Source organism: Ruditapes philippinarum, unplaced genomic scaffold, assembly GCF_026571515.1.
Source record: "Ruditapes philippinarum isolate M1 unplaced genomic scaffold, ASM2657151v2 ctg2280_1_1_1_1, whole genome shotgun sequence".
Lineage (NCBI taxonomy): Eukaryota > Metazoa > Mollusca > Bivalvia > Venerida > Veneridae > Ruditapes > Ruditapes philippinarum.
Window position 1 is genome coordinate 27501 of NW_026859407.1, and position 12395 is coordinate 39895.

The 12395-nt window shown below is 32.1% G+C and overlaps 1 protein-coding gene across 3 annotated transcripts in view; it reads left to right on the forward strand.

The window, feature by feature from the left end:
* LOC132756376 (arf-GAP with coiled-coil, ANK repeat and PH domain-containing protein 2-like) overlaps window positions 1–12395 on the forward strand; it is an 83400-nt gene that overhangs the window by 23134 nt on the left and 47871 nt on the right. For all 3 annotated transcript variants that reach the window (XM_060747434.1, XM_060747435.1, XM_060747436.1), the window contains 4 exons: window positions 442–625; window positions 1741–1785; window positions 4634–4729; window positions 6501–6575. In XM_060747434.1, the coding sequence (XP_060603417.1) occupies window positions 442–625; window positions 1741–1785; window positions 4634–4729; window positions 6501–6575 (400 nt within the window). The remainder of the gene's footprint in view (window positions 1–441; window positions 626–1740; window positions 1786–4633; window positions 4730–6500; window positions 6576–12395) is intronic.

The window sequence follows — 12395 nt, forward strand, 5'->3', positions numbered from 1 at the left end:
TTCCAATTCATATTTTTTTAGGTAGCATGTCCGTTTTAAAAGAACTTCACTGGGGCCTAATAGCTAACAATTTATAAAATATGAAATTCTTTCATAAATCAAATGGGGAATTAAAAATGGAAAACTCTGTAAGGGATAATATGTAAATATAATGTGTATTAAATCGATTATCAACTTTTGATGTCATATTTGGGCCAATTTAAGTGGAAAGCATTGCAATTTGAGTCAATTTATAAAATTGTTTATCCCAGGGAAGCGGAGGAAGCAAATAATCTGTAATTTTGTACACGAGTTATTGGTATAGACCTATATCCAGTGATACAAAAATCTTGAAATTATATTTTCGGTCCCTTCATGTAAAAAAGCCTGAGTTGAGTCCCTTTAAGTTTGAGCCATGGTGAACGCTACAACTAAAGAAGAAATGTTTCCAATCAATTTCAGTGAAATAAAGAAAGTGAAGGACACTAGGAAACATTTTGAGAAGATAAGTGATGACCTAGATAATGCAATATCGAGAAATTCGTCGGCATTACGTAGTAAACCACAGGAGTGCGAGGATGCGTGCAATCTTATGATGGCGAACAGATCTTGTTTTGCTCACACCTCTCTTGATTATGTCTACCAGGTAAAATATATGACAGTGATTCTCTGTATTTGGTAAGCCAGGTTTTAGTCGGTCCTGAATTAGGGTACATGTACAGTGTTAATTAAGGTACAGCATTTATTAAGGTACAGTGTTAATTAAGGTACAGTGTTAATTAAGGTACAGCTTTCATTAAGGTACAGTGTTAATTTAGGTTCAGTGTTAAATAAGGTACAGTGTTAATCAAGGTAGCGTTAATTAAGGTACAGTATTAATTAAGGTACAGTGTTAATTAAAGTACAGCATTAATTAAGGTACAGCTTTAATTAAGGTACAGTGTTTATTAAGGTGCAGTGTTAATTAAGGTACAGCGTTAATTAAGGTACAGCCTTAAATAAGATACAGCATTTAATTAGGGTACAGTGCAACCTCTGCATAGTGGCACTATGTAGAGCAATGAACTCTTTAAAACAACCGTATCCATTCTTCCTAACGTAAAAACTTCACAAATAAAAAAAGCAACTGAAATCTTTATCTCCCACAGGGTGTTATCCTGTGGAGGTTTTACAGTATCTCACAAATCTCTTTTTTAACATTGATGTTAAGATTCATACCTACCTTTATAGGGGTAAAATTAGATGATTTATCGCCCCCTTTGCCAAGACTACTGTGAGTTTGAATCCTATTTAAAATGTTGAATCTAGAGTGCTCTCAAGTTTTGTAGTCTTATTAAGGGACCAATATTTTCTTGATATAAAGCTTCCTTCTTAATTGGTCATATTAGCTGGACACAAACTCTGAATTATTGTGCATGCTAATGCTTCTTTCCATTGATTGTAATTAACCTAGGCTAGTTTAAAGAACTTTATTTATACAATTGATGACAATTTTACACATATGAGCAATTGAAAATGTTTTGTAAAATTGGATATAGGCCTGGAGATGTGCTGCCTTAAGAGTGACCATGCTAAATATCTAAGAATCTCAAAATGGACTTGTCTTTCATTTGGGGCAAAACCATTTATCATTTTTAGGGGAAATTTCAAAATATATTCAAATGTACAGCCTAAATATCAATTAGTGTACAGTTGCTTCCAGGAGGCTTAAGGTAAACAGTTTGTTCAGCTAGTAATAACTATGATATATTGTGTTTTCAGATTAACATATTACAGTCAAAGAAGAGATTTGATGTCCTTGAAACTGTAAGTATCAATAAGGAACATGTAACAGTTAAACTTCCCTTTTATTTTAATTGTATTGAAATGTTTGTTTTCAATATATACGTATGTGTTGGATTTATGAATATCTTAGCTTAGTTTATACAACTTTATTAGTCCCCTACCGGTTTACCGGAGGGGACTTTAGGTTTACCCTCCGTCCGTCTGTCTGTCCGTCAGTCCGTCCGTCCACAAAACTGGATCCCGCGATAACGCAAAAAGTACTGAAAATATTTTAATGAAACTTGATATATGGATAGATGGCAGTATGGAGATTATGCACGTCTTTTTCTTTTCTTCCTATGTTAAAAATTCTGGTTGCTATGGCAACAAATAGACTGAAAATATGGTAAATTTTACACATAACCTGGATCCCGCGATAACGCAAAAAGTACTGAAAATATTTTTATGAAACTTGATGTATGGATAGATGGCAGTATGGAGATTATGCACGTCTTTTTCTTTCCTTCCTATGTTGAAAATTCTGGTTGCTATGGCAACAAATAGACTGAAAATATGGCAAATTTTACACATAACCTGGATCCAGTGATAACACAAAAAGTACTGAAAATATGTTTATGAAACTTGACATATGGGTAGATGGCGGTATAGAAATTATGCACATTCTTTTCTTATCTTCCTATGTTGAAAATTCTTGATGCTATGGCAACAAATAGACTGAATTTCAAGATTTCTGATTCTAGTTTTTAAGTTTTTCACTATAAGTTCTTTATTTCTTAAGGTATTTTCTTCAAACTTTAAATATAAATTGCTTGTCATCAACCACATCATATGTGACAAGGTTTACAACTCTAGCACAAAATTTATCAGAATTACCTCCCTTGAACTTAAAATTTTCATGAAAAAAAACATTGTTTTTTTAATAACTTCTTTTTCTGAATGTATCTACTTCAAACTTCATATAAATGTTTCTTATTATCACTCAACATTTGTGAGTGTTCAATACTCTAGCAAGACTATTTCCAGAATTATGCCCCTTTTGAACTTAGACTTTTTTTTGAGAAATTGGTAATTTTTACTCCAACTTCTTCAATCATGATAGGATTTTAAAAATGTTATATTTTGATAACAGGGATGTTTAAAAAATAACTTTAGAGTGTCCTTCAGTGTCCGTCTGTCTGTACGTAAAAACTGTTTCCTGTGATCACTTTTAAAGAACTTTTTCGACAAATTTACTTAAAATAGGAACCTAAGTGAATGGCCAATGGCCCTTCAGAATGTTGCTTGGGCTCTTACCGGTAGGGGACTTATGGATTGCTTGCAATACTATGATAATTACTTGTTTAAGTATGATTGTGTTGGAAGCTATAAGCTTATTAAAACACTCTCAAATCCATTCCTGGGACCAACCAGCACTAAGCAATGAATGTTAAGTTTCTTGCTTAAGGAAATATTAGTTTGCCCCTGACAAAGTTTGAACCGACACGGTCAGCAATCCTTAAATAGATAGTCCGACATGTTAACCATTCAGCCGGCTGCCATAGATGTGATAAACCTTAGACCCTTACCTTGCTAAATATCTTAAATTGACCATGTTTCAATCTTGAAAAAACCATTTATTATTTTTAGGGAAAATTTCATAATATGTACAGGGTACAGACTTTATATAGTGAACAGTGCAGACCGCAATCAGATGGCATGGCTGTGCCAGCTGATCTTGGTCTGCACTGTTTACATGGGTAGAATAAGGTGCTGTCAACAGAAGAGAGGTTGAAAATTCAAAGTTCAACTTTAAAAATTGGTCATATGATAAAGCAGTTACTGCATGAAGTTTTTTTGAATATCAAGTCTATGGATAGGGGTGTTAATCTGTAGAATTAGTTGCTGTCAACAGACTAAAGGTTGAAAATTCATAGTTCAAATTTTAAATATTTACAAAAATGAAGAATTTTACATTGGTATTATGAATTATGATAACAACAGTTACTTAACATGAAAATTTCTGTGAATATCCATGTCTATCTCAACCTATAGTGATAATTACATCAGCCAGGTTCATAGATTTGGATAATTTACCTTCTCTTCATACAATAAATGTACATGTTTATTACATACTTTGCAGTGGGAAGTAAAATAATATTTGATAATTTTCACAGTGAAGTTTTATTTGATAATTTTCACAGTGAAGTTATATTTGCTGGACTATATTTGAATGGGGATGAAAATAACATTTCATAACTAAATGGAATTATCATCAGGAATAAATTCCGTCGTATGTTAATTTTGCTTTTTTAGGAGAAGTAAGTAAATAATTGCATACATTGTGCTAAAAATGTAACAATATTCGAGAAATTTTACAGAACTAAATTTCAAAATTGGTACTGTGACGTCATGATGTGATGACGTCATGAAATAGAACACATGACATTACGCGTCAAAACAGTAAAAATGACTAAAAATCACTTAAAAAGCATGAAATTAATAGAAAATTTGTTTGTTTTGCATGTAAGATTGAAATATATTTCACTCGTGAAAACCAGCTATTATATTTTCACTTGTGGCTATGCCAATCATGAAAATATTGCACCTGGTGTTCACTCAGTGAAATATATTTCAATCTTACATGCAAAACAAACAAATATCCTCAATAAATTATTACACTATTAGATACTGATTAAAGACAACTGCAAAGCTGTAAGTAAATTCAAAATTAAATTACAATCATGTTGAAGGTTTACTGAAAGATTATATTACAATAGAAATGATTGTGAACTAAAAAAAATTGTTTTCAGTCATGTTAGAAGTATGCTGACAGACTTATCAGTAATAATGATTGTGAACTAAGAAATTTAACTTCAAATCCTGATTTCAGATGCTGTCATTCATGCATGCTCAAGCCACGTTCTTTCACCAGGGACATGAACTATACCAGGATTGTGAAGGGTACATGAACGGCATTAGAGACCAGGTATACAATGATTATTTTATCAAAATACAGAGAATATTCAAGGTGTTTTTCGATAATACTAAGAGGATATTTTTTCGTTTGAGTGAAATATGGAATATATTTTCACGAAACATGATAAAATGCCACATATATTCACGAGCCTGGACGGCGAGTGAAAATATGTGGCATTTTATCATGTTGAGTGAAAATGTATACTATATTTCACGAAAGACGAAAAAATAACCTTTTTATTTAATTTCATTATCAAAGAAAAATGGTTACGAACCCCCTTGCTTGGTACGCTACGCGCAATTGTATGTACAGCCCGCAGTAATATAGATGCGTCTTGTTTTGCACGCGGTATTTGGCGCTACATTGTGACATCACGTAAACAACTCTTTAAACGTCTGTACAGCGTTAATGACTGAATTAAAGATATTGGTGTTCGGATTTATTTTCTTAGACCATTTTCTATCATTCTAGATAGTTTTCAAAACGAAATTCAACAAAAAGTTGTTTTGTATTTATCAGATTTTTCAATCAAAATGGCAAAAGAAGTCCCTTAAAATAAATATGAGTTTTGACTCCGCCCACTTTCATATATTTATATTTCATATTTATTTTTAAAAAATGTGAAATATATTTGACTGATATAGCACCATATTTCATGGGTAAAATTAAATAAAGGATTTATTTTCATTGAGTAGTAGGCCTAGTCAAAGATGAAATTATATGATAATTTTCATACCACTAGATAAAAATAATGATGATTTTGACAAAGTTATTCCTCTTGAATGTTGGAAAAAAATTAAAATATTCAGTTTCTGCACTCTTACTTTTGTGGAGAAATGTGTGTATAAGGTTGAAATCACATGAGCAGGTATTTGACCAGAAAATACAGGTCATGTTCTATATTGGTTTTGGTCCGATGATTTTTGACAGAGCTATCCTTCTTGAACTTTGATAAAAAGAGAAATTTTCAGTTTCTACTCTAACTTTTGTAGGAATGTATGTCCGAGGTTGACATTGCATATGTTGGTATTTTACCAGAAAATACAATTCAAGTTCTAATTTGGTCATGGTCAGAACTTTTTTTTTACAGTTATTCCCCTTGGACTTGGAAAATATTCAAAAATTCACAATTTCTAATCATTATCTTAGATACAAATATGCAATATGCAATTTGCAAAAGGTTAACACTGAACTTTTTTTATAAAAAAGGTTTGTGTTAAAATTGAATAGTTTAAGGGCCTTGCACTTACAATGAAAAAAATTGGTTTGTGGAAACAAGTTTGGAACTAAATATGATTATAACATTTGAAATTTTGGCTGCATGCTGCATGTTGGGGCATTGGTGGCGTTACAACACATTTCTAGTTATTTCATTTTTCACCTTGTTTTTCCTTGTTAATCAATGAGTTTGGCAGAATGAGAGTAATACAGTCAATTGTCATTGATTTTGTATATGAAATTTTCATACACCCAGTAACAAACAAAAAAAAATCCCAAAAACTAAATTTCCTTATTTTTAAGTTAATTTTTTTCCTGAATACTTTTATGTTTTTGAATGAATTTGAATGAAGAAATAAGATCAATAAATAGTTTTTTGATCATTTATTCTCATTTCGGAAAGCTATCACATTACATTTTTATTTTGCAGTTTCCATTACTTAAAAAATTCCCAATATTGACACCCTTCACAATTAATTTTCTCAAATCCACCTGTGTTGTTGATATTCAAAATGTTGTAGGATAAAAATGGGGCCTGATTTTCATTTTCGTCTAATTTTAGGTTAAAGAACTGCATGTGAAGGCTAAACAGGAATGGAAAGAGATGGAAGAGAGGCACAATTTGGTACAGAATAAGGTATGTCAAAATTCACGTATAAATCAGAGAAAAAGGCTTTTACCTTCCCCATACCTTCAAAAGGGCAACAAGACCAAAAAAACCAACAACAAGTGGTTATTAAATAAAGAAATTTCTGAAGACCAAAAGAACAAGTGGTCAAATAAAATTTTTTCAAAGATACCTACTTACTTAGTAATTGTTTGTGCGTGTCTTGAGTTTATCCTTCGTTAAGGTTTGAGACTATTGTGATCAACCTTACCCTAAAATGTCTTACATGTGTGCTGTGTTTTTAAATTTGTAACTTGTAGATTGTTATTGTGAATGAAAAGTCTCTTAAATAGACTTTCCCAGCTTACAATTTTGGAACTGTTCATGATCAATTTTAGGGATATCAAATATGAACATTGTTGGCAAGATGTTGTTGACCAACAAAAATCAATCTTGAGGTGTGTTTCTTTAAGAGATGAAAATCTGATGAAAACAGCAGTGAGACAAATGAAGGTCAAAATAGTACCAAGACAAGTTCATTTAAGGGATTCAACTGAGTTTGTTGGTTTTTTTTTGAAGATTAATGTTTGGTTTGATGTAGGTCTTGACAGATAACTTGTGTTGCAAATTTCTGTTCATTCGCTCACTCCATTTTGCAGAATAATTTATTATTCAACTTGATCCAAAGTTAAAAAGCGTTGCAATGCTTTTCACTTATAGTATGGCATGGAAATACCATTTTCAATTTATTTCTGAGTGCATTTCTTAATTAACTTCAGCATATCTTTCTGTTTCAAGTGCCTCAGCTGATCTTAGTAAGAAATTCAAAATTTTATGATTTTAATTTGTGGGACCCCAGTGGGGTTTCTTTAAACTTAAGTCAGCCGATCTTCCCAATTTTGAATTTAGAATTTTAAACTAAACCATCCATCATTTAAACTATCAGAAGAAAAGATTAGACATCCCTGAATTAGTATAATAGACTTGTCCAGTTTTGAATTTGGAACAGTCCATTCCAGTTATAAGGTATTTCAACATCAAAAACTTGTTTTGAAAATACAAAACTTGAGCTGCTAAACAGAATCAAGCTTAATCAAACTACACAGAAATTGAAAGGTAAATATTTTTGAAGTAATGACGTTAATAGAATCACATCTCTTTCATTATTAAGCTCTTATGTTTTAGTAAGAACATGGTTGTTCAGATTTAGAAAGAAGGGAGGTAACAGATGCATGGTAAAAATGAATTTTTGCTGATTATCTCCCCTGAATAGGTTTTGTTTTGCGTTATCAATACATATTTGTGGTGGTTACCTATAGGCACCTGGATTTAAAAAATATATATATTTTAAAGAAATCAGATAAGAAATGGATGTTTAATAGGCAAAAAGATTTTCTTTGAGGATGAAATTAAGAATCAAAGTAACTTAATTTAAATACCAACAAGATTAAATGTTTAAATAAGTTATGAACAAGTTTTTGGTTTGATGTAAGTTATGTTTCTTATCATAAGTTGAGCTTAGCAAGAAAAAAGTTTTAAAGAGAATAAAGATATATGTTTTAAAGTATTTTTATAAAATTTACAAATAGTTAATTCTGATGTTTGTAAATAAGGGTTGATTTTCTCAAAAAAAAAGTTTTAACATAGTCTCTATTATTTTTACAAACATGAATATTTTACATTCGAATATGCTCCACATTACTTCCCTACCAATCAGATAGGGCAATCCAGTGCATTATTACAGATATATGCTCAGATATAAAAAAGGAATGCTTACATGTCATGTGACGCCATTATGATGTCAATAAACCAAATGACGTTAGGAAAATTTCTTCTATGCTAAAAACATTTTTTTATCAATTTTCTTTTTTATTAGCATGTTAGAATGGAAATAGATATTATTTTTTTTGCATTATGTTCAAATTCTTTGTAATTAATCACTCTGGCCTATATACATCCAGGCTAGCATGTACATATGTAAAGTACAGTCTGGAAATGTACTGTTGTACATCTGTACTGTCTGGCCAAGGCTCCATACAGTACTTTATTACATATGTACAGTTTGGCAAAGGCTGTATACCATGTACATCTGCACAGTCTTTTGAAGGCATATTTGATGTACTTTCATACCTCTGTACAGTCTAGCAAAGGCTCTATTCAATGCACTTTGGTACAGTCTGGCAATAGCTCTTTTCAATGTGCTGTTGTACATCTGTACAATCTGGTCAAGGCTCCATTACAGTGTACAGTTGTACATCTGTACAATCTGGTTAAGGCTCTGTACAATGTTATCTTGTACATCTGTACAATCTAAGAAAGCTGTATTAAATGTTCTGTTGTACATCTGTACAATCTGGTCAAGGCTCCATTACAATGTACTGTTGTACATCTGTACAATCTGGTTAAGGCTCCATTACCATGTACTGTTGTACATCAGTACAGTCTGGTCAAGGCTCCATTACCATGTACTGTTGTACATCAGTACAATCTGGTCAAGGCTCCCATTACCATGTACTGTTGTACATCAGTACAATCTGGTCAAGGCTTCCATTACAATGTACTGTTGTACATCAGGTACAATCTGGTCAAAGGCTCCATTACCATGTACTGTTGTACATCTGTACAATATGGTCAAGGCTCCATTACCATGTACTGTTGTACATCAGTACAGTCTGGTCAAGGCTCCATTACCATGTACTGTTGTACATCGTGTACAATCTGGTCAAGGCTCCATTACAATGTACTGTTGTACATCTGTACAATCTGGTCAAGGCTCCATTACAATGTACTGTTGTACATCTGTACAATCTGGTCAAGGCTCCATTACAATGTACTGTTGTACATCTGTACAATCTGGTCAAGGCTCCATTACAATGTACTGTTGTACATCTGTACAATCTGGTTAAGGCTCTGTACAATGTTATCTTGTACATCAGTACAATCTAAGAAAGCTGTATTAAATGTTCCGTTGTACATCAGTACAGTCTTGTGAAAGCTCTTTTTCTTGCTTCCAATAATCAAAATAAATTAAATAATGTGCAAATTTACATTTGAGCAGCAGATAGTTCACACAGATTAAAATATTTTATTATTTATATTGATCTCATGCCTATAAAATTTTAGCAGAAAATTTCATAATGCTATGATTATCTTTTTTTTTTTTTTAGTTTTTTTTTGCAAGTTTTGCAATTAAAAGATAGTATTTCTCATTTAAAATTTAGATTTTTTGTGATGAATTTGAGTATAACATCTTTTTGAAAATTTCGCACCCAACAACGAGGGAGTAATGTCATTATGAATTATATGTAACAGAAAACATAATTTATTTCACCTGTCCAAAAACATGTGAAGACAGGTTTTAATTTAAGTATTTTGATATTACGCAAATTGCAAGTACGTCAAATGTAACCAAGGGGAAGCAGTCATTTTAATGCCTATGATGAAAGCTCTAAGATTAAGTTCAGAAGTTGCTTGTTTATTTTTGAGGGTTTTTTTTTTTTGCCCAGTTTTCAAAAGCAAACATTAAATGTTAGGTTTTTCTAAAGATAATTTCGGCATTGGTTTAATGAAGAAAATGTTTAATCAACTTTGCTACTTACAAATACTACCTGTATCAGAAAAATGATGTTATTGATAATTTTTTTTCTTCGTTCACTACACAATATTTTACTTTATTTATATTTTCAAAATTTCCACAAAGAATAAGCACGAATCTGAAGGTATGCTGCTTTTAAGCAAAAAATGTGTTTAAAAAAAGAAAGGATCGAAGGAAAAACAAATTGTTTTTTATAATACAATATGATAATCATAGCATTACTATGGATTACAAATTTTGGCAGAATATTTGTGGCTTGTTATCAGGATATGTGTCAAGATTTATTTATATGATTGGTTTAAACCCAAATATGACTGCATAGTTACCAGTGTGTGAGTCATAATGACTTACAATTACTTACTATTACCTATGCCAACAGTATAGAGTGGGGGCAATCCAGATTATTTACTCAGTCAGACTGCTATTACTATATTAGCCGCGTCACGACTAAACCAACATAGTGGGTTTGCGACCAGCATGGACCCAGACCAGCCTGCGTATCTGCGCAGTCTGATTAGGATCCATGCTGTACGCTATCAGTTTCTCTACTTGTTATTGGGTTTATAAGCGAACAGCATGGATCCTGATCAGACTGCGCGGATGCGCAGGCTGGTCTGGATCCATGCTTGTCACAAACGCATTGTGTTGGTTTTGTATTGACGCGGGTCATATGCATTTTCGCTTCTTAATTTTAGGGTATTTACATGACTTTATTAAGTACATGGAGTGCTGTTATACTCACCCCATCGTCAGTGTCCACTTCTAACATCTGTATTTCAAACGCACCTTGCATCGCTCTTTCAAAAATGATCTCTTTAACTAAAAATTTTGCTTTAAAAATGTTATATAAAAAAGAAAGAATCCAAAGTCTCTGGGTGGGATTTGATCCAAAAGCGATGAGGGGCAAGTGGTTTGAAGTCAAAGACCTTAACCACTTTGTCAAGAAGGTCGAACAAGATTTTTATACAAAAGTGATATAATTATGTGAAGCAGGGTGAGCGATAAAGGACGGAGTCCCCTTCACAATACTTTTACGAGGAAATTATCATATTAAACTACCTATTTAACTATGCTCCTATGTATCTGGGTCATTTAAAATCAAAGTTCAGGGGGACTATTTCGTTTCCATTTGATTGAAAGTTGAACAGAAATGGTACTACATTATATTCAGCTTTTGAAGAAAAGAAGAATTGAGAATCCACTGACTGATAAGCCCTTCTGGCTTTCTGGCATTTACATAAAAATGCCTACAAATCACTTTGTAAGCTTTTAAAAAAATGAGGTTAGTTTACATTAAAGTAATTGAAAATTGATTGAAGTAAGGGTATTATATATAAGCATTGAAAGGTCTTGCCCTGTGTTATTTCACAATCTTGTAGTAATTAAGATGAAATGGCTGGGAAATTATTGAAGTTATATCATCTGGGCTCTGATTGATTTGACATTTTCATTTACTGACACTTTAATTGAAAAAAGGAATCTAATTTTAAGAGGGTTTATATATTGCTCTTTGGGAACTGGGATCATTGTCAGATAAAAGGTAATATAGGTGCCAATAAAATAAAGGATTGATAGAATAGGGTGGGGGGTGAATAAAACATAGCCTGTGTGAAAAATCATAAGAGGAAAATCTTATTATTATTTTAAGCTCTATCATGACAAGTCTTCATCAACCTTTGTTATGTTTGGCAGTCAGGCCTCAATCTCTTTTGCAAAAATTGAATTTATTTTGATCTTTTTTTAGCTTTTTATTTTAAAGGGACTGTACTGAAGTTTTTTTTTGACATGATGGGACTGAAAATATTTTTTTGAAGATTAATGTTCTATTTGATGTAGGTCAAGAAAAATAGCCTCTACTGGTTGGAGACCACCAAAACCGGACAACCACCAAACCCGGACAGCCCCAAAAATGCTTAATTTAGTTTTTTTCTTTGTTCAGTGGTTTTCAATCTATCAGTCACTTTATTATCAACATGCAAGTTTCTTCTATGATTAATAAAATTAATTTCAACTTCCGTAAATGGTAATATTTTATTGCCTATTTCAAGAATACTGACGCTGAAAATTGGGGCATCAAAAGTGCAATACCTGACCGAATATACCACCTATAATAATTTGCAGAGTAAATAAAAGAATATCCAAAACTTCAGCATTTGCTGTTGATATATTGTATATCATGTTAAAAATAAAAAATTAAAACATCCAAGCTTTTATCTGAATTAAATCAAGTCATGAACATATCCGTCCGGACACAT